This window comes from Aythya marila, assembly GCF_965140915.1.
Source record: "Aythya marila genome assembly, chromosome: 8".
NCBI classification, from domain to species: domain Eukaryota; kingdom Metazoa; phylum Chordata; class Aves; order Anseriformes; family Anatidae; genus Aythya; species Aythya marila.
Genome location: NC_139049.1, coordinates 27,458,403 through 27,480,977, shown reverse-complemented (window position 1 = coordinate 27,480,977; position 22,575 = coordinate 27,458,403). Strand labels below are relative to the sequence as shown.

The following is a 22,575-nucleotide window of genomic DNA, read 5'->3' as shown; positions in this document are numbered from 1 at the left end:
CTCTCTTGAGATCAGAGTGCTGACCATGACAGATCAAAGCACACTCCCTTATGCTATACTAGACTTCTCGCCCCTGTTAACTCGGAAAATGGTTTGTGGCCAGTCCCTTGTACCAGCACAGAGAACAGAGAGCGCTTTATTGCCTACCAGCAGAGAAAGACTGTGCCTGTCACAGCCTTAATAATAGCACACAGAGAACAAGATGACTTGTGGCACTAAAGAAACCAAAGTACGAAAGGCAAGATTTTCAGTTTTTAATAACCTGAAGCAATTCATACAATAGTTTGCTGCTTAAATTTGTTTACACAATCATTCTGAAACACGATCTTTTTGGAGGAAAAAAGCCTTCACATGGAATATTTTCCTTACAACCCAATTACAATTTAGAAAATTAATTTCATTTTATTTTCTTGTTACACTAAAAACAAGCACCAGATTTTAATCATGGGGGAGGTATGGAAGTCTGAGTGAGTTGCTCATTACGCAGAGGTATTAGATAGCACCTATACCCCAGGGCATTTTGGTTTCCACCCCAGGGTTTCAGAAAATGCCTACCATTGCAGGCTGACTGAGCCTATGGAAGGATGGATAGAGAACTACTGAAACCCATTTTGTATCCCACTGTGGAATGCAGGGGAGGTCACTTGGCTTGGGTAAACAGGTAGCTCTTGCCACATTCAGGGTCCAGCTACAGCAGGCTTGGCTGATTTATGGTTAACCAGGATTTGCAGTTATCCTCTAGGAATCCCCTCCCATGGAACAATCGCCCTGAATTCCCACTATTTCCTATCAGCCCAGCACAAAGCTGTTAAATGTTATTCAAATAATTACACCTGAAGACCCATCTCAGGGATGGAGCCAAACTGAGGCATGACAAACTGACAGACATAACAAACAGGTGAGTCTGCACGGATGGCTTTTTAGCAGGAAAATATACAGCGGAGTAGAAGAAAATTTTTGAGCAACAACCCTACGCAGACTTCCACCAACTCGGATTTACAGCACCACTTTCATCATTAGTAGTTCTTGCCTTCAGCAGCCCTGCTAATAGAGCGGTGCCAAGTGAGTCACACTGTCAGCACTTCTGCACGCCCCTTACGACAGAAAGGGTTCCCGGTTCCACGGAGATGCAGGCACATGAAGTTCTCGTTCAGCAGCAGGCACGACACCTCACTTTTTATGGCTCTGTACAAACGCGGGGACAGTGAGCGTGCCAGTCTTGACTTCTGCTCGGATTTCAGGTTTGTGCTTTAATGAGAAGACAAGAGCTCGCACCGTTCTGCGATACGGCGTGCTAATGAGACGGGAAGAGAGATGAAAAGCTTCTCGCTCAATATTTTCAGCCAGTGGGTGATCAATCTGAAAACAGCAAAGTATAAAATTAGATCTCTCCATTTAATAAGGAGACCGACTGATTGAAATTGGAGTTTGGTGTTTTTCAGTGCTTCTTCGTTAATCAGCATAGATTCGAGGAAATCTACTTCTCATCACAAGTGCAACAGGAAGAACAATTTAATTCCACCCTAGCAATTAAGGAACACAGCAACACGGTCAGTAGCAGGGAACATATTCACATCTCCAGCTGGGTGGCAGCGCTTTGCCATCACGACAGGAAACTAATCTGCAGCTAGCTTTGGGTATCCAGTTGAACTACAGCTGTAAGCTCTGCTGTACTGTCTCCACTATGATCACTTTTTGATCTCGCTGATATAAGGCACCTTGGATACTATTTTAAACCCAATTCCAACAGCAACTCTAAGACACGCCAAACACTTGGCAACTCTGCCTGGTGCTATAAAGGGAAATGTGGGCTCTGTGTGTGTGGAAGGAGGTATAATTAAGAACGCAGAAAGGGATTTACTAAATGTTAATTACGTAGTTATTGCTTCAACATGTGCCAAAACCTGTAATTTAGCACAGCTTAGAAAAAAATCCCCTGCCCATCAAGAAATTGTTTTAATTTCACTTCTGCCTTTTGTTACAGGGAATCTCCCATGTTTCACATACAGGAGATTCCCACATGCCAGCCAGTATTCCTCCAAGTCCTTTCCCAACACTTTTACTCTCTTTTTGCTACCCATCATTAAATTGTCCCTCTGCCAGTCTGCGCTAGAAGTTCAGCTGAATCCATTCAGCCCCCACTCTCCCTCTTCATCAATCTCTCAGGTGTCCCTGCTTTCCATTTGCTGGACCTCTGTGGCTCCCTGTCCTATCTGTGCTGTTCATCATGCTGATATAAGCTCCCTCTGCAGACACGGTGGTAGCTGCAAGCCAGAAGGGCAGCTTTCCTCATCATAATTTCAGGTGAGTCCTGTTCTGAGGTGATTCTGCCTTGTCCTGCCTTACACAACAGTACTTGTTTGAGGGTGATATCACAGCCTTCATGTCCCACAGGCTCAAACTTTACCAGCAGCCTTATTGCTGTGCACAAAGCTGCCTTCCACGAATTAAGCTTGACCCATCAGCCCAGCAAAAGGGAACTAACTCCCCATAAAATCATTCTGAGGCATTCCCACAAAAAGTCATTCTTTTGTCCTGCCTCAGTCCAGGTGAATGGGAAGTTGGAGAGGTTCTCATAGAAGCAAACACACAGCTTTGCAACTCGAGTGCTTATCACTTTTCTTGCCATCTAAAGGATAACTAATGAATAAATTAAAAGGATAATTATTATAGAGTTTCATAGACTAGTCATTAAGCCTTACAGTAAAATCCTGTTCGTTTACTTAAAGATACCAGAGGGATCTGGTATTTATCGCCACTTTATATATTGTCAACCTTGCCTCTGTGTTTTCGCAACAGATGTCAATTTACAAATGCTTAATTACTTAAATATGAAACACCCAGAAGGTCCCAGTGTTGTTTTAACTGCTGATAAGTAACAGTGAAAACTTTGTTCTGCTAACTTCTTGTACAGCCCGGCTGCAGGAGATACGCAGCTATTCTGTTGGCTGGTTACGTAAATGTGCAATATACACCTCGCTTACAATTAGCACGTTTACTTGGTTAATAATAATAATTAAAATAAAATCTACCTTTAAAACAAAGACACTGATAAATGGGGACATGGGGAGAATCACTAAATACAAGAACTCTTGTCCCCACTCTGCCAGCAGGACCAGCTTTATAGAAACTATGACTGAAAAAGGCTTGTCCAGCTTGTTCCTACAAGGAATTATCCTCTGAGCCAAAGATTAATGCTACCTCAAGATCCAGGGCTTCACAAAGCAGCTTCCGTGCGTTCTTTCTGAAAGCCTCAGTCTTGGGATCACTCCTGACTTCTATGGAGGGCCTGTTTGAATGGTTTTTGATGAAAGTTCGCCACTGCGTGTAAACATCTTTGGCAAGGCTGGCCACGTCGTGATCTGAATGTTTGCGCATCTTATTCACGGTGTGACCTGGAAAACAGCAACAGCTCCTTCAGCTTCGGTAGGGGGACCAAATACACCAGACACCGGCCAAGCTGGTGCTCAAACAGCCAAACATTTTTAATTCAGGCAGCGTCAGCGAAACAAGCAAAGCATTGACAAAAAGGTAAATATAAAATTACTAGGAATGAAGACTGAAGTTCTCACTCATTGACTCCTGCAAGTGATTTTGCCTGAGCAATTAGCAAGGAGCTGAGTTATACAGCTGAAAATTACTTTCTCACATCACCAAGGTGTGAAGAGACACTTACATATTACTGAAATTTTCTACACAGATAGTGGATCTGGTGAAAGTGTGTAAAATTGGCCAACAAAGGGTACTTTTTTTTCTTTTAACTGAAATCGCCTTTAAGGAAGATGTTGCTGGTGATAGCTACAATGTTTTAGCACACAAACATCACTGTGACACAAACAGAATCTTTCCAATCGACACAGGCTTGGCAGTGCAAAGACACTTTCCTTTGAGAGACAAAAGGGATCTTTTTCCAGCGTGGTATCTCTCTGACCAGTAGCGCCGTTGGCCAGAAGATGTCACTGTTTGGCTTCTGTGGATCTTGCAGCAGCTCCTCTATTCAGAAAGCCCCCCTTGCCTTAGAAAAGGAGATGCTACCTGTGCCTTTCCCCTTGTTTCTGAGTTGTCGCTTGCCACGTTTGGTTCATTCAGGCTCTTCCTGAGACCTTTTCAGTGCCTGCCTGAACGTGCTGGGCTGCAAGAACCACAGAAGCCTAACAGTGGCATCTTCTCACTGGCAAAAAGAAAAAGGCCAGCATGACCGTCTGTCACTCCTGGACATTCTGTGCCACGTACGATCTGCACAGGCAGGAAAGGCAGGGACCACACGGTCTAACATCATCCCTTCCCCAAGTCCCACAGAAAGCAGCCAGGCACAGGCCTGTGCTCTGTGTGATGCTGCCCTTCTGCTGGGGATTTCTCAGAGAGAGGATACAGTAAAGCATCCTCTTATCTTTACAAAGCTTGGGGGATGGTCTCTTTTGCACCGACAAGCCAAGCAGACACAACAAGCAGGTGAGATCAGAGATGTACCTATTTTTGTTGAAAGCAACACTTCCTTGGAAGGTATTTTCTTCTTCAGCTCCTCCAAAGCCTCGATCAGGTTCTCCTTCGGCTGCCCAGGAAGCTCCAGCATAGACTTCCACCGCTTTATGTCCTCCACGACCACAACTCTCTGAAAACGAGAAAAGCATTTAGGAAGGCGGAATGGTCTTGTGATAATTAAGGACCCCAACTAACAGGGTTGCAATACGTGAATTACTGATTACGGCACGCAGCGGGGCAGGGGACACAGCACAGAGCTGCTCAGGGCAGACAGAAGGGGCAAGGTATTTGATCTTGTTACGTCAAATTTAAGGGAAACGGTGCAAAACAGCCGCTAGAAAGGAAAATTTTGGAATTTAAGGACACTTCACTACGAGTATCTCAACAGCACAAGGGTTTGGAGGCGTGTTTGCCGCCGTGGGGGCCGCAGGACCCCCCCCACCCCCCCCAGTCCCCTGAGGGGCCGCGACCCGCCGGGACCTGCCCTGAGGGCCTCGATCGGGGCCTGCCGCAGGGCCGGGGGCTGGGGCCGGGCGCTGCGGGGGCGCTGCGGGGAGCGGGCCCGCCGCACCACGAAGCGCTCCATGCCGCCGCCGAGCTGCCCTCCCGGAAGCGGCCGTGTAGTTCCGCCGGGCGCCAAGCCCCCTTAAGGCATACGGGGCCGAGCCGCGGAGAGGACTACATCTCCCAGCAGGCTGCGCGAGGAGGAGGAGGCGAGAGGAGGGGGTAATCTCGCGAGAGGGCCGCGGGGCGGTCCCGTCAGCGGGGCGGTGAGGGAGGAGGAGGAGGAGGAAGATGGCGGCGCTGCCCCTCGGGCTGCTGCTGCTGCTGCTGGCCGCCGCCCGCCAGGCCCGGGCCGTGCCCGCCGCCTCCTCCGAGGCTTTCGACTCCGTGCTGGGCAACACGGCGTCCTGCCACCGCGCCTGCCAGCTCACCTACTCCCTGCACACCTACCCCAAGGTACGGGCGGGCCCCGCCGTGCGGTGGCTGTGAGGGGTGGGGAGGCCGCGGGGCGCCGCCTCAGGGGGCGGCGGGGCTGTGGTGCCGGTGGAGGGGGCGAGCAGGGGGCTCGGCCTCGTCTCGGTGTGTTCCCGCTGTAGGTGCGTCAGGTAGGGTCTTGTGAAATCAGAACTATGTGGCAAAGTAAGTGCAGAAGGAAATGAGGTGATGAAAATCATTATATTCGGTTGTTTTGCATCTAGCACGAACAGAATTTGTATGCAGGCAGCACATGTCCGCAATGTGACTTTTTTTCTTACAAGCCAGGACACGAAAAAATACTTTTTTCAGATTCTGAATTCCCCAGTTGTGGGGAGAGGACCCTCTCTCCTCCTGTTCCCAAAGAGGCAGCTGTCATTTGGTGTAGGGTGCTGCATCGTTTGGCTACAGCAGTGCCCAGGACCCCAACCAGGATGCCAGGGTGACTCTCACATTTTGAAGGATGAAGCAAAAAAAGTGGCCAGGGAGTAGCCTGGCAGGACCTTCATCCTGTTGTGATTCGTTTGCACAGGGTTTCATGATGAGACAGTGGAACAATATTTAGAGAATACAGCTGCCTGCTGCAGAGTTCACTGTTGGTTCAAAGGTTTGTGCAGCTCAGAACCGCTGCTGTGAAGGTGGAAGAGCTGTCACCGTGACCTCATCTCCCCTGTTTTGTTTTTTCACTGGCAATGTATCGCCTTATCAGCTGCAGCTCTGTAGCAGTCTGAGCCCTGGATGAGGGGTGTTCTTACGTTGGCTTTGAGATTTCACTTGAGGGCAGCAGACAAGCGAAAGTAGTGACAATGTTAGGTAACGGGGCTCTGTTCACTTTCACATGAAACTAAAATCAGTTTTTTTCACACAGCAGCTGGTGCTGGTATCTCCACAGAGGGAAGTAGCAGGGCGTTGTGTGCCGTACAGGTAGCATTAGATCTGTACGTGACGTATGCTTTGGTGCCTCCATGCAATCATAGGGAGGAGAAGGAACTAATCTGGGAAATTAGGCCTAAGCATTATCCTAAAATATTTCCAATTAGTTTTTGTTCTATTTGTCACAAAGCTATCAGTAGAGTAGAAGGAAATTGGTTGCGTTAACATTGGAGAATAATAGTCAATTTTCACTAAGACTTTTTGCGGAGGACTGCCACAGAAGTGTTTTTAAAGTTATGTTTGGTTGGGTATCAAATTATAGAGTGTGGTTTTGGCACCAGTGTGACTGTTTGAGCCACCCTGCCTGTGCTGTCAGAATTGAGTTTTGTTCTGTGGTCCGTTTTCGACTTTTCTGCCTCTAAAGCACCTGAACTTGTGCTCTCAAACAATGGCCAGTTTGTTTACAGTGGGTTATGCAGCAAGGTGTGGTCTGTTTGTTTTCGTTAGGTTAATTCAGAGTCTGTTCACCACCTGCAAAGCAGCTGGGAGCAATCATGTGAGTGGCTGTGTAGTTAAGAGTTGAGATGGGTCCGATTCCTGATCAGAAGTCGGAGCACTCAGGCAGAGGAGGCTGGCTGTAACCCTGCAACGGGGAGAGCATCGTCTGTGGGAAGTGCACGTAGGTAGCTAGCCATGGCATTGCTACCGAAGGCAGCCAGAAGTTCATGTTTTATTTCAACAAATCAAAACAAAGTTGTACTTCTAACTAGTCTGGTGGATATATTGTAACACACTGACAAAAAGTCATTTTTTTGTCCTCACCTGTTGGGTTCTGTGCTGAAGTTGCACGATGGAGGACTGTGCTCGTTCCGTGGTTGAATGTCAGTAAATCTTTTACAGCGCTGTCTTTATTTTTAAAGCCAACACTTTTTCGAAAATACAGCGTAACTTTGCTGTGAGTTGTAGTACTGGCATTGCAAAATGGGATTTGCTGTTCCAGGTCTGGCTTACCACAGAGCAGAGAGCTCTGTCTGAAGTAAATCAATGGCTGTGTTACAGCCTTAAAGAGCTGTAGCTTGGTTTTATTTCAGGTCATCCAGACCGCCAGCTTAGCTGACTTCTAGGTCCAGTGGAGGGAGGAAGGATGGTGTTCTGGTGTGGGGCTTTTTATAGCACCTCTAAAAAACATATTTTTTTCACGTTTTTTACTTGAATGGAGGCATGCAATCTTCTCTTGTGCCTTCCTTCCCAGGAAGAGGAGCTGTATGCGTGCCAGCGAGGCTGCAGACTCTTCTCCATTTGCCAGTTTGTGGATGATGGCATCGATCTGAATCGAACCAAATTGGAATGCGATTCAGGTAGGAATTTGGTGCTCCTTTAACATCCCATAGCATGGAGGTGCATGGAGGGAAGAGCAGAATCAGCATTAAATTGGTGGGATTATTTCAGTTGCTTCTTGTTTTGTTTAACAACTTCTTGAAGGTTATGTATAGGATATGAGAAGATCTTCTTGGAGGATTGTATGTTCTCATCAACTTTCCTTCTTCTGTGATCTGTAATGTTACCATTTTCCTGAATTTCTTAAATTTAATCAGTTGTAAATAAGTTACAAATACTTAGATTCACTTTAAAATTTTTGTCATGGAAAGCAAGAAATGGCTGGAAAAAGAATCCAGTCAATACTGTTCTAATTCTGTGCAACATCAGGCCCATGTACAATTCCTAACAAATTTGTTTGTGAAAGTGAATTGTTCAGTCAGAGTAAAAACACAGATTGTAACGTACTGTCTGCTTTGTAAAGGGTGGTCTGGGCTAACCCCTCAGGAACAGGTATGTTTTGTTTGAAATAGACCATTAAATGCTTCTGACTAATTGTCTCAGATCCATGTCAGAGCAAAAATCTCATAGTGAAGATAAAATATGTGTTCTACAGGCCAAAAAGTATTATTTTGGTGTAGAACTTATCCAGTAAGGCAGCTGATGAACAGTTTTACTCAGAGATTAGGTGGGACATAACCACCCAGAGCAGGAATGCTAGTAAGTAGGTCCCCTTTATATTCCAAATATAATTAAGCACCGAGTCAGTGCTCAAAGGAGGCTTTTGTCTTCTCGGGAGCTCATAAAAATCAGAGGGCTAGTGGCTGTCTCAGGGAGCTGATAGAAGGTCTAAAAGTAGAAAGCTTGACATGCAAAGATGTTAATGTGATACAAAACTGTATTAAATACTCCAGAAATGGGCTAATGCTCGAGTCTGTCATAGACTGTGCATAGCTGTGATACAGCATGTCAATCTAGTTGTCAAACCATACAAGAAAGAGTGCCATAAAAAGGGTGATGTAGCAATAAAGCACATGTAGAGGTAATTGAACAGTTGCTTACTTTGAATTAACTCTCCTTCCTGAGGCTGTTGTCTTTTGCTGGCTTATGTTCTGTAATCTGTTACTCTGGTTGGTACCCTGACTAATTATTCTGTGCTTGGCAAGATGCATCTTGGCTGAGCTGCGCAATTCTGTCTTCTGATGTCTCTATGTCTACTAGTTTGGTGGCACTTTTGCCATGGAATTGCTGTTCAGGTGCTGTGAGCTGTGCTCCAACATTTCACTGCTGAGGCTGTGCTTATTGCTGGCGTTCTGGCCTTTGGTGGTGCGTTTGTCACTGTGGGGAAATTTGGAAAGCTACTGTCCGTGTTGTGTTTGAGGCTTTAGTTCAACAGTGCTGCGATTAGTCCAGCTCAGCTCTAGTATTCTGGGAAAGAACTAAGCTCATAGGTTGTCTGACTGGCTTCTCTGTGTGTAAATGGGAATAATTTCAGGTTTTTTGGTCTTCATGATCTCTAGTGAACAACTGCTAGAAGATACCTATAAAATGAAGAACTGGCTTCATTTTTTGTTTTTTTAAAAAAAGTAATATTTTCAACGCAGTTTTCAAAGGAGAATGCTCCTTCAGTTTTCTTGTGATACCTGGACTTCTGCTGTTACCTCTAAGGGATTTAGTCAGCCTAAGCTTCCTCTGTCCTTCTAGGATTCCAGCTCTGTTCACTGAGGTTAAAATCCATATATTTATTTGACATGACCTGTACATGAAAAAATGCAGTGTCAGGAGGAGGATCAATGAAAAGTTGCAACCCTGTGTTTATCTTTAACGTTTCTGATCAGTTGCTCTGACTGCATTCAGTTTCCAAAACGTGATCTGTAAGCTCTGATTCCACAACCTTCGTTAGACCTCACAGCAAATGCTAACCATGGAATGATTGCCGCATCTTTCCCTACAGATAGGATTGTCAGTCTTTTAACTGCTGCTTTGTTTCTGATCCAACTTATGCTGAAAATGTTTTCTTAACTAAAATGCAGAATTTTTCTTCTCATTTGGGGAACTTCTTCCTTGCAGCTTGTACTGAGGCATACTCCCAATCTGATGAACAATATGCTTGCCATCTTGGATGCCAGAACCAATTGCCATTTGCTGAGTTAAGGCAAGAGCAAGTAAGTAGATGACATGTTTTTCAAATACCACCTACTTGTTTTCTGTTCAGCATGTCTTCTCTGATTTAAACTTCTTCAAACGGAAGACAAATCTTCCTAAGGACTGAAATAAAGACAAGGGGTGTGGGGTGAGCGTGAATATGACTTCTGGCCTTTTCATATAAAAACAAACGGAAAACCGGCTAATATATTTGCAGTTAATGTCCCTGATGCCAAGAATTCATCTCCTCTTTCCTCTGACACTGGTGAGATCGTTCTGGAGTGACATGATGGATTCAGCTCAGAGCTTCATAACATCCTCATGGACTTTCTACCTTCAAGCAGATGATGGCAAAATTGTCATATTCCAGGTGCTTGTCTTTTTTTCATTAGGATTAAGGTGTCCTAGCCACTAAAAATATAATTCTGCTCCTTCCAGTCTCAGAAAAAAAAATGGAGCACTGTCAGAAGTGTTTAGTTTTCAATAGTATTTTGCTGCCTTTAGCACTGGTACAAGGAAAAAAAAATCTGTGAATGATGTATGTCTTAAGGTTAACTTCCCTGATAATTTTGAAAATGTGTATGATCAAGATCAATGGGAGCTTGCTAGCAGGATCTCCTAACCCCTTATTTTGTTTTAGTCAAAGCCAGAAGTACAGTATGTTCCACAGCTCGAACAGGAAACTGGAGACACAAGAGGATCCTTATCACTGAGTAAAACAGCCGGTAAGTTGTTCTTTGTGATTTGGAAGAGCAAATGCAACTGTTCCGTGTCATGGAAGGGAGAGAGAGGGGGGGAGAGAGAGAGAGAGAGAAACAGGAAGAAATTGCAGGTGGCACATGAAAGCGAATTTTTAGAAAGCTAAAATATAATTGGGACGTATACTTCTGTATGCACACTTAGCAAAGCCTGTGGTAGAAACCAGCCTCTGCTGGAAATAGAAACATGCAAGCCAGGGCCATTTTAAAAGCTTCCTTTTATGTTCTCTGCACTGACAAACTGTATGAAGTTTGGGGCTTCTACTTCTGTTGCTTTTCTGACAGCTGTTTCTGCTGATCTGTTTCAGCAGACCTACGCCCAGGAAGTTCGCAGATGTACCGAGGGCTTTTTGAAGAGCACGGAAGCGACAGCCTGTTCAAGTGTCTTTCCATGTACGTCTGTCATGTACTGTACCCCGTACGGAGCGTAGCGGTGGCTCCTACCTGTGCGTGGTGTCAGTGCTGCAAGTTTTAGCTTCAGGATGCACAGCAGTTAAATCTGTGTATCTGACCTTCTGTTATCGCTGCTTTCTGTGCTAGCCCAGTGTTGTTCGTGAGCTAGTCTGCCAACTTTGATCCTCTTTCACATTTCAGTTGGCAGAATGTTGATAATTCCTACGCTTTGAGTGTGGAACATAATGCTGACTGTTTCCTAAACTTATTTTTATGAGTTCTTCTGCAAACTGTTTAATCGATTCTGTGTTCTGCCTGTTCTTGACTTCTGATAATGTTTTAGGGCAAAGCACTTTTATCTTGTTTTGGGATTTTCTGATATGAAAGACACTGTTGTGTCTCGTGTCTAGGCTGAAAATGCCCACTGTATCTTTAAGCTTTGCTGAAGATCAGTGCGTTGGTTCTTTCTTCCCTTACTGATATCTAAATTTTAAAAGGAAAAAGTTATGAAGGATCAGTGAACTGTGCCTCTTTTCTTGAAATTGTGAGTGGGAGGATGCTTAGGGCCCAATAAACAGAATCCTACAAGTCCTAGTGTCTTTCAAGTCTAAAATAAGAAAAAAGTCTAAATTGTATACTAAGAACTCTAAAGTAAACTAGAAACTAGTGAATCCACAGGACATACAGTCAAAATTGAACAGAACTTTTTAGGTCCATACTTTTGTATTCAATATATCAAGTCTAGTAATGTTCTTTTTGTTACAGAAATTCCAGTTGGATTTTAACCACTACACTTGTCCTGTCAGTGTTGGTGCTGCTCTGGATTTGTTGTGCAACAGTAGCTACAGCTGTGGAGCAGTACGTTCCGTCTGAGGTAACCCTACCTTATAATTTAAAATACTTTTGAATTTATTTGTGATATTGCTTTTATGTTACAGCTTTTTACAGGCCAATAAACGTTTGTGGGAGAGGGATCAATTTGAAAGTTCATTTTGCAGGTGCGGTTAGCAAACAGATTTTGTTGTTTATATGATGATTTTATATCTGAACAATTCTTGCTCACTCCTGTGGCCGATAGGTGCTCTGAGCCTTACTCAGGAGGACCAGGTGCTTTGACAAGCGTCTTTGGCTTGTAGCACTGCCCTCTGAACTTCTAGGTTGCTTTTCACTGGAAAGCAGCCTCTGTTTGTTTCTCTGCTGAGGGTGGGATGGTGTGGGTGGAACCCGGTATGTCTGTCGTTCAGGAGAATCACCAATGAACACAGAAGTCACCGCAGAGTCTGATCAGAGGGAAACCAACTGAGCTAGTGTGCCTAGTGCCCAGAGAGATTACTGTGCTTCTGAAATAAGCAAGACTCACAGTATTTACAAACTAAAGAGTCTGGTACACAAGCACTACATCTGCTATTGTTCTGGCAGACTTCGTATTTTTATTTGCACTCAAATATAGTTTGTCATGAATTTCAGCTGATGTAGAAAGCCTGGGCTAACTTGTGTTGAAGGGTTACAGCCATCAAAACCAAGAATGTAGTTGTGTAACAAAATGTGTTTTATTCTCAGTATCAAGAGCCTTTGTCTTAAAGTAATCTGTTTAAATATTCCAGAAGCTGAGCATCTACGGAGATCTGGAATACATGAATGAACAAAAACTGAGCAGATATCCATCCTCTGCACTTGTTGTGGTTAGATGCAAGACCGAGGAACACGAAGAAGCAGGACCTCTTCCTACAAAAGTTAATCTGGCTCAATCAGCAATTTAAATAAGCCTCCATTGGAATGAACAGACTAATTCTAACAGTGCTAGAAACTCCTGATTGTTTGTGGTGGTTCTTCAGATAAGAAGCTTAGCAGCCAGTCTTTAAATGCAAATAAAGTTACAGAATCAACAAATGTCATGGGATTTTGTTTTCAGGTAGTAGTGAAGATTTCAGACACCTTGACTTTGTTTCCAGACATGATCACTTTCCACTGGTGTTTGCTATGTGTCTTGCTTACCAAAGCTGTAAGCATGCTTTCCATACTTCTGCCACGACACTTTCAAACTTATTTGTGTGTTCTAGGATGTAATGTGTACATTCCGAGTTAGCTTTGTAAAGGTATAAGAAATTTTAAGTGGGCAGGAGATGCCTTTTTAGTGTTGCACTTTCTGTTGTAGTTAAGAGAAAATATTATAAAATTATCTGCTGAATTTTTTTTTGTACTTGTTAATGTCCATGCACAAACAACCCTTTCTGCAGAAATAAATATATTTTTTTCTACAGTGTGGCAATATCCACGATGGAAAGCATTTGTGAGGTACTGTAGGCCAGGACTCCGTTTGTGAAAGATGGAAACTGCTAAAACGTGTGGACATACCCTTCCCCACACACACCACATGGTCAATTATTTTGTCAAACTTTATCCTTTATGTCTTAAATTGCTTGTAAAGTTAGAGCCTGTGTTTTCTGAAGAAAATTTGCTTTCCACTCTTGATTAACTACTCTAGCCTTGTAACTTCATTTACAGAAACAAGTTGATTCCTGAGAAATGAGAACAGACAAATAAAAATGACTGTATAGAAAACGTTGACTACATAGCTTTTTGCTACGGTTGATTATTGACTACGGTATGCTCAGCACTGTCTGTAGCATTCCTCTCATGGGCAGTGTGACCTGATTTTGCTCTGTGATTCACTAACACAACAACTAACAGTGTCCCTCACGTTTCTAATATGTTTTTGCTGTTCTTTTCTTTGAGATTGCTATCGCTAGCTCCCTTAGTATTCACAGTTTGTGGACGTGTGATTTGTTTAAAGGGCTGTTTGTAAGTATTTGGGAACTGGCTAGAAGGCGTGGTCTCCAACTCATATTTTGTTGATTATACAGAAATCCTGTGCAGGTTTAAAAGCAGAAACAAAATTTCTCCAGGTTCTGAATTTGGTGGAAATGGTTGATATTCTGGAGAATACAATATATTGTCCCCTTTCTGTTACAAATGGCTCCGTAGCAGTGCCTGATCGGGCTGTGATGCTGGTGGTTGTGTAACTGCAGATGATGCAGCCTTGCAGGGGCCATTAAGCAGGAATGTGCATTGTTGCCTCCACAGTGCTGCTAGAAACCGCAGCCTAGATGCATTTAAGCAGATTTTCTCTCAGTGAGGCTTAAGAGCACCGAGAGGTTTGTTTTAATCAGGCTTGTATCAATGTACAGAAACTGTAAGTTGAAGTCTTAAATTACTGGTACCTCTTGGTGTTAAATTTGTCGTCAGTGAGCAGTGTTGTGGCCCGGAAACTTGGGTGTCACCAGACATCAGCGTGTACCTGTGTGTGGGTGGCGTTATTGCAAAGGCCTCAGACTTGACTGTCGTGAAAATCAGTTGTGTGATGTTTTCAGAACACTCTTACCTGCGTGACAGCCATGGGAAATCCCTGTCTGCTGTAGTACTTCAGCTGAGCCGTGCGTTTCTGCTCACACAGTGCAAACCTCAGTACACAGCCCTGCTCCAGCACAGAATGGCATTGTTCTGCGTTATCAGATGTGATGTATGTGAACGGGTGTTTGGAAATCTGTTAATACGGGCTCAGTGGTTGCCCATATTCTTAGCACTACATTGTTCTGGATCGCCTTTCCAGAAGAGACTTTAGCAATCCCATTTTTTTGTAACTGAATAAGTAACATGTAGATGGTTGAGTCTGTTACAGTATTTTACTTTTCTGTTACTTGTAGTTGCAGAGCGAGTGTTACAGCTTCAGGAAAACACGGCTATTGGCCTGTTTTAAATGTGTACAGTACGGCCTCTGTTATGTTGACTTGATTTCATGAATGTGAAACTCCTTTCTGTTCCAAAATGTCTGACTTTATTGCTTACATTCCTAGGTTTGAGTTAAACAACTTCCGCTTTTATTTGGCATTGTATCTGCCTATGCATCTACAACAAAGGGAGAAAACTCTACAAATGGATCAAATAAAGTTTTACGTGTTTTGTCTCTTGTTCGCTGTTTAATAACGACACCTCAGCTAAGTAACGTGTGCAGTGAAGCCAATGATTCAGTTAGGTCACAGGAAACTGTGTGCCTGTAGCAATCTGTCACTTGGCACTGCTGTTTCCAAGGTAAGCCAGAGCCTAAGGAACTTGTTAAGCGCTGTGCTTGTAAGCTCATGTCAAAGCAGCTTTCTTTAGTAAAATTGGATACTGCCTAGGCTGCGATAATTGAACTGTTTCTCAAGATTTCTAGTCTAAGTGGAGTATTTAAGCTATCTTGGCATTTGACTTTGCAAAATGGCTTCTCCTACTTATTTTTTTAAAAACGTTTAACTTCCTGACATCTTCATTTTCAGAGGCTGCAATTTGGGTTTGATCTCTGCCCAAGACCACTATTTAAGTGAAGGGCCTTAAATTATTGAAATCGCAGAAAGAAAGCATTTTATATTCTCTTTAGGCTTGTGTTCCATTGAACTTCCACCAGCTTTTAAATAGAGTCATCCTGACATCAGGGAGGCATCTCTCAAGTGTGTGTGATTCACCACTGGCAGAAGCAGCCATGGCACTTCTGTGTGGGTGTTAGGGTTTTTGTTTTGGGTGATAGAATTAGCGGTCTCCAATCATTCTCAATATATTCATCTTTATTTCCTTTTCAATACTCTGATCTTGGGCTTCAGAAGCTTTTGCGCTTCAGAAGGCTTGCTTGTGTGTGTTACCTCATTCTCAAGTCTTTTTTTTTTTTCTGGACTGGTGGTCTGATGTGGTGTAACTGATCTGAAACCAACTGCCTCCTTGGTTACAGCTGAACTTGATAACCTTGCTGTAGGAAACAGTGGTAGATGACAGTTCTTATGGACATTTGTCTCTAAGGATTGTTTGACTCCACATCTTAAATGCTTTTTTTAAGGGTTGGTTTGTGGGATGTGCATAGGGAGTCTGCTTGACCTGGTACATGGCACTGTTACCAAGCTCGCTATCACCTAAAGCTTTTTGAAGGTTCAAAATGCTCATTCTGTAGCAAGTCAGATTAGAAACTTAAACATCCCCTCTGAAAAGCAGAAGATCTGGAATTTGATACACAGGTTCTAACCCTTAGTCTCATTCTTCCATGGTGTGGTGAGTGCCTAGAGTCACGGACTGTTTGTGAACTGGCGTTTGGTGTTCTCACCCCAAATTCCTCTCCAACCAGGAGAGCTTTCTGGCACAAAGTTTAATTGTGATAGATTTCAGTGAGAAGCTTCTGCTTTGGACAAATGGGTGTTGCCCTGCTGAAGGAGGAAGGCTGTATTTAACTTGGGCTGGTGCAGGTGAGTGCAGGGCTGGCACGTGCCGTTGCCAAGAAGCCTGTAACTCACGGCAATCACGAGTGAGTTGTGTGCTTGGGCATGGAGAGGGCAGTAGTTACTCCATATCAGGCATTATTTGTTGTTTTGCATCAATTCACTTGGTGAAACTGTCTTGGGGCCAGTTTTAGGCAATACAGCTGCCAGCTTCTCCAAGCCCTGGTTAACTGGTTCTTAGGAGGGAGGATCCTGTGGGGTGGCAACAATTTGGAGGTGCTTGAGTTCTGGGGACCCTTCTGCAAGCATGAGGAAGGTGGGCTCACAGCATTTTGTCTTTGAAATCGCAAATCCGCTCTGCATGCAGTGTTGAAGCCTGCAGCCAGTTCAGAAGCCGCAATCTATTTCACGCAAAGATTTACTGCAGGCCTGGAAACTTGTGTACATGAATAAAAGAGGACCCGGGAGGATTTGCTCTGCCCATGCTTATGGCCCAAGCGAGGAAGCTGTTCCAGGTAGCTGTATCCTACACAGCTCCGCCGAGACCTGATCGTCCTGTAGGAGCCTGGGCTTATGGCAGAGGCCAGTGTGTCAGCCTTGTTTTGGGAAAGAGGTGGGGAAAGGAGTTTTGGGTGAAGATGACCTGAATTCCCTTCCTCAGGCCTTTTCAATTCCTGTCCTTTGGTTCCTGGCTGGCACCAAGGCAAATTCAAGCTGTGTCAGCTGGGGGTTGAGCATTTCTCTTCCATGCGTGTCAGGAGCAGCAGTGGGGTTGTCAGTATCAGGAGTCTCTGGGCCCTTTATCAGCTGGGAGGGATGAGAAGCAAGCTGTAAACCCTGTAAACCCCGCTTCCGACCAGAGCAAGCGCTCAGCCTGCCTTCCCTGGCCTCTCCTGCACACGTGCTGGGCAGCACCGTGCTCCTTGCTTTCCTCCCTCTGTTGCATTTTGTATCCTGGTAACATCACTCATGTTACAGCCGGTGTATGCTGGCACCATGGCTGAGTTTTGGGGTGCAGAGAGCTCCTTGTGGTCCGCTGGGCTGTTGTGAAGACTGTGGCTGCAGGAGGAATGAACAAAACTCACCCCCAGGTATGGCCCTGCTCTGGAAAAATCTGATGTGCGACTGTTTCCTAAAGTACACTTGTTCTCGATAACGTTGTTTAACTTCTCTATCAGCGGCTTCTGAGTTTTGTAGTCATGTCTACTTCATCTGCTTTGATACAAAAGGGTATCAAGTCCGGCACTTGATATCAATACTTCTGTATTGAGTTAGCACATGTTGTACAAATAGGAAACGGAGATTTGGAAGGTAATCTGAGCGCTTTGTGAGCCAAATCTGGGTCAGGTTTCCACTGAGGTAATTTTTGTTTGTATGTAGAATATTTATCGCCATGTCTATCCATATTTACATATTAATTCCTGGATAAGATGGTACGAGAACTAGAAAAGCATACGTTGCATGGTTATCACATGTCACTTCTGTAAGCGGTGTTTCCTTTCCTTCTAGAGGAACGGTGATGTAGCTCCTTTTGATCCAGCAAAGCCCTTCTCTGAAGAAAGAGGTAATGAATTTAATGCCGAGCTTAACGTTTTTGTTATTGAACTGTAAACCAACTGAAACTATCTAGGCAGCGTAAAATACAGGCAGTATTTATGATCTGTTGAGACTGATGTTTTCCCCCTCTGTAGTGAAACATCCAGACTATAAAATTAATAGACTTCAGCTGCTTTTTGTTGGCCTGGAGTTGGCAGTCTTATGGTATAGTAACATGATATGTAATATTCCTCTGTTGCAGATGAGGCTTATAACTATTTCTGTGGGCTTTCTATATGCTTTAAGCTTCAGCAAATTTTGTCCACACTAAGAAAGAAAAGGTGAGATCACATACAATCAACAGGAAACCTGCAGATTGCCTCATAACAGCGTTTCCTCACTGCTATTATTTTATACTCATGTCTGTTTGGTCAAAGGCATTGTCTTGTAGGCACAGACACGTTGTAATTCACCACTTAGCTTTTAAACTAAGATGTCCTGCCTTTGATTCCTGTTCATGCCTGACGGAGGGGTTGGTTACTGCAGCCTGGATCCCTTTGTGGCTGAGCCATAGGTGTGTCTTTGCCTTCTACAACACGCAGCAATTGAGCGAGTGTGAGGCACAGCTAAGAAATCCTAACTTTTTCATCAAGGCTCTTCACGTTCAGAAGCACCAAAATCCAGTTGTTCACACAGGATTGTCTTAAGTGACCGGTTACGCAAGCGTGTGTGTTTCTCAGATGACCACGTTCATTTTTTCCTGTCGGTCTGGGAACAGAGAGGAATCTGAGAGAAGTTACTGCTGGGTTTGGACACGCAGCTCTGGCGTTGCCAAGAGCCAAGGCAGCTGGTCAGCTCATACGTGTGCTGCTCTGTGTTGCAATGGCTGTGGTTTTGGCCTTTAACTTCCTGATTTTGCTTGATTTATATGGGTAACCTTCTGCAGGCTGGGCTCCCTGGGAGGCTGCAGCCTGTTGTATCCTGCAATGTCTTTGGGGAGGGAAAGGGGCTGCTCGCTGTCCAGTTCTCACCATTTCGAGCTGCTAATTCACCCTTGGGTGACAGAAGTGCCTGAACCCAGCTATTAAAACTCAACTGCTGGCGTGGCAGAGGAGTCACACACACACCTCAGCATCTCCCCACCAGTCCAGAGCCCCCCTGGACCCTCCCCAGCCCCTCACCTCTCTCCTTTGCCTCCCGACAGGCTGCTGCCGGCCGTGTGGGGCCCGCCTGTGCTGCCCGCCGAGATGTGTCTGTGTCACCTCACTGCTCCTCCTGGCTGCCATGGTGGCCATCGTGGGCCTGGCGGTGGCACTGGGGCTCCCACCACGCTCACCAGGTCAGTCCCGTGAGGGTCGTCGTTGGCCCTATGGGGGAGGTGGAAAGTGGTGCTGAGGGAAACGGTGGTGGGGAGAAGGAAAGAGGCTGAGAGGGGTGGCTGTGAACTGATCCTCGGCTGTGGAAATGCCAGGTGGCACAATTCAAGCTGCTGGCACCCACCAGGAGGACACTGGAGATGGGTTCTGGGCCCTGGTTATTTCCAGATGACAAATAAATTTCTGAATTCCACCCCTTTTGATTTTGAAATCTTCTTCATCTCTTCCCCATACCATCTGTGAGCATGAGACTGTCAGCAAATAGTGTCTCTTGCTTTCCCTTCAGCGAACCGCCTCTGTGCAGCCTCCAGTAACCGGACAGGCTTCTTGTGTGACGACAGAGTGACCTGCATCCCGGCCAGCCAGGTCTGTGACAGAACCTCCAACTGCAGAGACGGAGAGGATGAGCAGGAGGAACTCTGTGGTGAGCACTTTCATTGAGATCTTCCCACCTGGGTCTTCCTGCTGTGCTCTGAAGACCTGTCTCACCAACTGGGCTATAATTTAACCACTTCGTTAGCTGCCTGTCCCTGTTTCAGCAGGCACAGCCGTGCCCCAAGAGCTCAGCATGGGCTCTGTCTCTGCCCTTGCAGGCGACCTGCCCCGCAGCCTCCCCACCTACCTGGTTTTCCGCTGTGGTAACCCTGCACACTGGGTCTATGCTGACAAGAGGTGCAACGGGATCAATGACTGTGGGGACTGCTCCGACGAGATGGGGAGCTGTAAGTCTGCCTTCTGGCTACAGTAAGCAAAGGGCCTGCTCTCATGAGAGACTGAAGAGGTTTTACATGAGTGGTGCTCAGTGCTGCTGCTGGGAACAACTGGAGGCTCGTGCCCTCCTCTGAGACACAAAATGGCTGGGCTAGGTCTTGAGAGAACCTTGTGGGCTCCTTCATGTCAACATCCAAAAACTGGAGGCAGCAAAGAGGGGAGAGACTCCATGCTTTGAAGGTCTTTTCCAGCCTGAATGGTTCTATGACTCTATGGATGTGGCCCTAAAGGACGTGATGTAGTGGTGGGATTTGGTAGGTCAGGCTGATGGTTGGAGTTAACAGTCTTGAAGGTCTTTCCCAACCTAAAGGATTTGATTATTCTTTGCTCCCAACCCCAAAAGTTGTTCCTTCTCTGTGGTTTGTTGAGAACAAAGTATTTCCACCTTGATGCACAGCTGTATCAGCAGCAATCATTCAAAACCAGCCTTTGGTCCTTGGTCAGGAGACAGGTATGTCCCGAAGACCAAGGGGGGACTGAGTGTGTCTCTGTGACTTAAATCCACCTCTACTCAAAAATGAGCAGCAGCTTTCTTCCTAAATCACCCCTGAGGTTTTGAACCCCTGGTGAGACCTGTCTGTAACAGCAGCTTTGTCTAGGGTAGCCTGCTAAACAAGTGAATTACAGCTGGCCATTCCTCCCAGGGTGGCACCTCTGCCCCAAGGATCATAAAAATGTCTCTTTGGTGGGTTTGCAGACTCAGGGTCATCACTAGTGTCCTTTCAATAGCTGCCGGCGTTAGGAAGGAGGCTCCTGGTGAGTGCAGCAGCAGCATTTCTGTTCCTGGTTTCTTGTCCCCACAGTGTCAGCCTGCCCTCCGTGTGGGTCAGCGTGGTGGAGCTGCAGCCCCGTGCTCTATGAGTACTGCGCCTGCGTGCCCAGGTCGCTGTGCCGTGACAGCATCCAGCACTGCACCAGCTGGTCCGATGAGTACCTCTGCACACCGTGAAGCCTCAGCACCAGGAGATGCTGGCCGTGGTGAGGTGTTTCCTGCACTGTCACCTCCCATGCTGCTGTCCTGCTCTGGAAGCTCTGGCCCGATCAGCAGCACGGTGTGGGGACAGCAGCGCCATGCTACTAGCTTGTGGGACACCTTCAAGGGTCCTCCTGAGCACTTCCCTCTGACACATCTCCATGCTCCTGATGTCCGTGGGCAGGAGAAGGTGATGTTGGTGTGTAAAGCACATCTGCGGGTTGTTTCGGCAGCTGCTTTGAAGGCTCTATGCTGATGCAGCTGGGAGGCTTCCTGTGGGGCCTGGTGTTGGGTGACACGTCTGGGGAGCCACCATGTGGGCCACCTCCTGCACAGACCTCAAACCATGAAGGTCAGTGTGGAGAGAGTAATGGTGAGGGAACTGCAGTGGATGTATTGGGGTTTGTGGGGAAAAACCAGTGTTCCTGTGGGGTGTAGCTGTCCTTCCAACCAGCCTGGGCACTCAGGGGGGACCAGGGCACATCCAAAGTGTGTTTGTCTTGGGGCTGAGCAGTTTTGGAGTGGCAGCTCCACAAACAGCCACTGGGCTGGGATGCATTGCACTGCATTCAGTTAGCAAGGAAAAAAGGTTTGGGGGGGATCCACGGCAGCCTTGGAGCAGTGAGCAGAAGAAAACCAGAAGCTGCAGCCACTGCTGGGTGGCTGTGGGATGACCTGGGATCTGCTCGGTTTGCTCCTCTGCCAGCCAGGCCTTCAAAGCAGTCCGCAGGATAGTGATGCCATTGAAATTTAAGAAAGCTGTGTTCTTTCTCTGCTCCTTTGAAGAAAAGAAAACCAAAACACTCATCTGTGTCTAAAATGTTGATTCTGAGGAAAACACGGATTTTCAGTGAGTGTTCCTACTGTTCTAGGCCCAAAATAAACATCAGGCACTGTTCTCCCCACCGCCATCCCAGGTCACATATCTTTAAAAATAAAAGCCAGTCCACTCATTTCCTCTCTCTCCTGTGATCTGTAACTCGGCGTCTCTCCATGGCTGGTATAAATGGTGGATGTTTGTTCTAATTTGTAGCTGGGATACAGCCATAGATCTGACAGATCTTTTAAAAATAGCTTTGCTGTGTTCTGACTCACGCTTTACCTAGAATGAGACGGCAAAATTCTGCATAATGGAACAGGTACCATGGAAATTTTTAGAGCTGTGTTTAATAACCCCTCCTTTGCCATGCCAGGCCGGGACGGATGGCTTGCTTTCGCTATGTCTGTAAAGCATCACCTCAGTGCTGCAGCTCAGAGGAGGGACTGAGTTTTTTAGGAAAACATTTCTCACTTTCAAGCTTCCAGCCTCAGCCAAAACATGAAATAGAGATGCATGTTTTTACCAGAAAATCGCAAGCATCTAACATTTCAAAAAGGCTGATTTGGGGTCGGTAAATCCTGGTTTGTTGTAGTTGCTGTGCTCCTCTTATTACCCCAAAGCATTTCCAGGGGGCAATCTACAAGGAAGTTCTGCAGCACTTCTTCAGAGGAGCTCAAGGAGGGTCGGTTCAGGGGCAACTCTCTCTTTTTTGGGGAAGAGATGCTTTGTGATTTGGATGGGGTTCAACCACCGTCTGTTTGCCTTCTTCATGGGCTTTGAAATCTTCATGCTCAGCACTGAGACCAGCAAATATGGTTAGTAAGAAACTTGTTCTGCCTTAAAAATATTGGGATGACCATGACTTTGTGGAGCCTCTCACCTTTGCTGTGGGTGGGAAGAGGACGCTGGTTAG

At 45.7% G+C, this 22,575-nt stretch overlaps 3 protein-coding genes across 4 annotated transcripts; 2 read left to right on the top strand and 1 right to left on the bottom strand.

Annotated features, from left to right (window-relative positions):
- Positions 1 to 246: 246 nt before the first annotated feature.
- TCEANC2 (transcription elongation factor A N-terminal and central domain containing 2) lies at positions 247 to 5,095 on the bottom strand. Its single transcript, XM_082766478.1, has 4 exons — positions 4,963 to 5,095; positions 4,471 to 4,608; positions 3,202 to 3,395; positions 247 to 1,359 (listed from the first exon to the last, which is right to left on the bottom strand). Exons 1-4 carry the CDS (start codon positions 5,066 to 5,068, stop codon positions 1,171 to 1,173), a joined length of 627 nt encoding a protein of 208 aa, XP_082622604.1. The 5' UTR covers positions 5,069 to 5,095; the 3' UTR covers positions 247 to 1,170.
- A 163-nt stretch (positions 5,096 to 5,258) lies between these two features.
- On the top strand, positions 5,259 to 13,508 carry TMEM59 (transmembrane protein 59). 2 transcript variants are annotated; one of them, XM_082766521.1, is made up of 8 exons: positions 5,259 to 5,442; positions 7,586 to 7,691; positions 9,721 to 9,815; positions 10,013 to 10,165; positions 10,436 to 10,520; positions 10,865 to 10,946; positions 11,712 to 11,820; positions 12,551 to 13,508. In XM_082766521.1, exons 1-8 carry the CDS (start codon positions 5,278 to 5,280, stop codon positions 12,704 to 12,706), a joined length of 951 nt encoding a protein of 316 aa, XP_082622647.1. In that variant the 5' UTR covers positions 5,259 to 5,277; the 3' UTR covers positions 12,707 to 13,508. The 2 variants fall into 2 exon arrangements, with proteins under 2 accessions (XP_082622647.1, XP_082622646.1); XM_082766520.1 differs by having other exon boundaries at positions 10,862 to 10,946.
- A 3,748-nt stretch (positions 13,509 to 17,256) lies between these two features.
- On the top strand, positions 17,257 to 20,818 carry LDLRAD1 (low density lipoprotein receptor class A domain containing 1; the record flags this gene model as incomplete). Its single annotated transcript, XM_082765737.1, has 6 exons — positions 17,257 to 17,277; positions 17,696 to 17,750; positions 18,927 to 19,061; positions 19,385 to 19,522; positions 19,692 to 19,820; positions 20,673 to 20,818. 6 exons carry the CDS (start codon positions 17,257 to 17,259, stop codon positions 20,816 to 20,818), a joined length of 624 nt encoding a protein of 207 aa, XP_082621863.1.
- Positions 20,819 to 22,575: the final 1,757 nt, after the last annotated feature.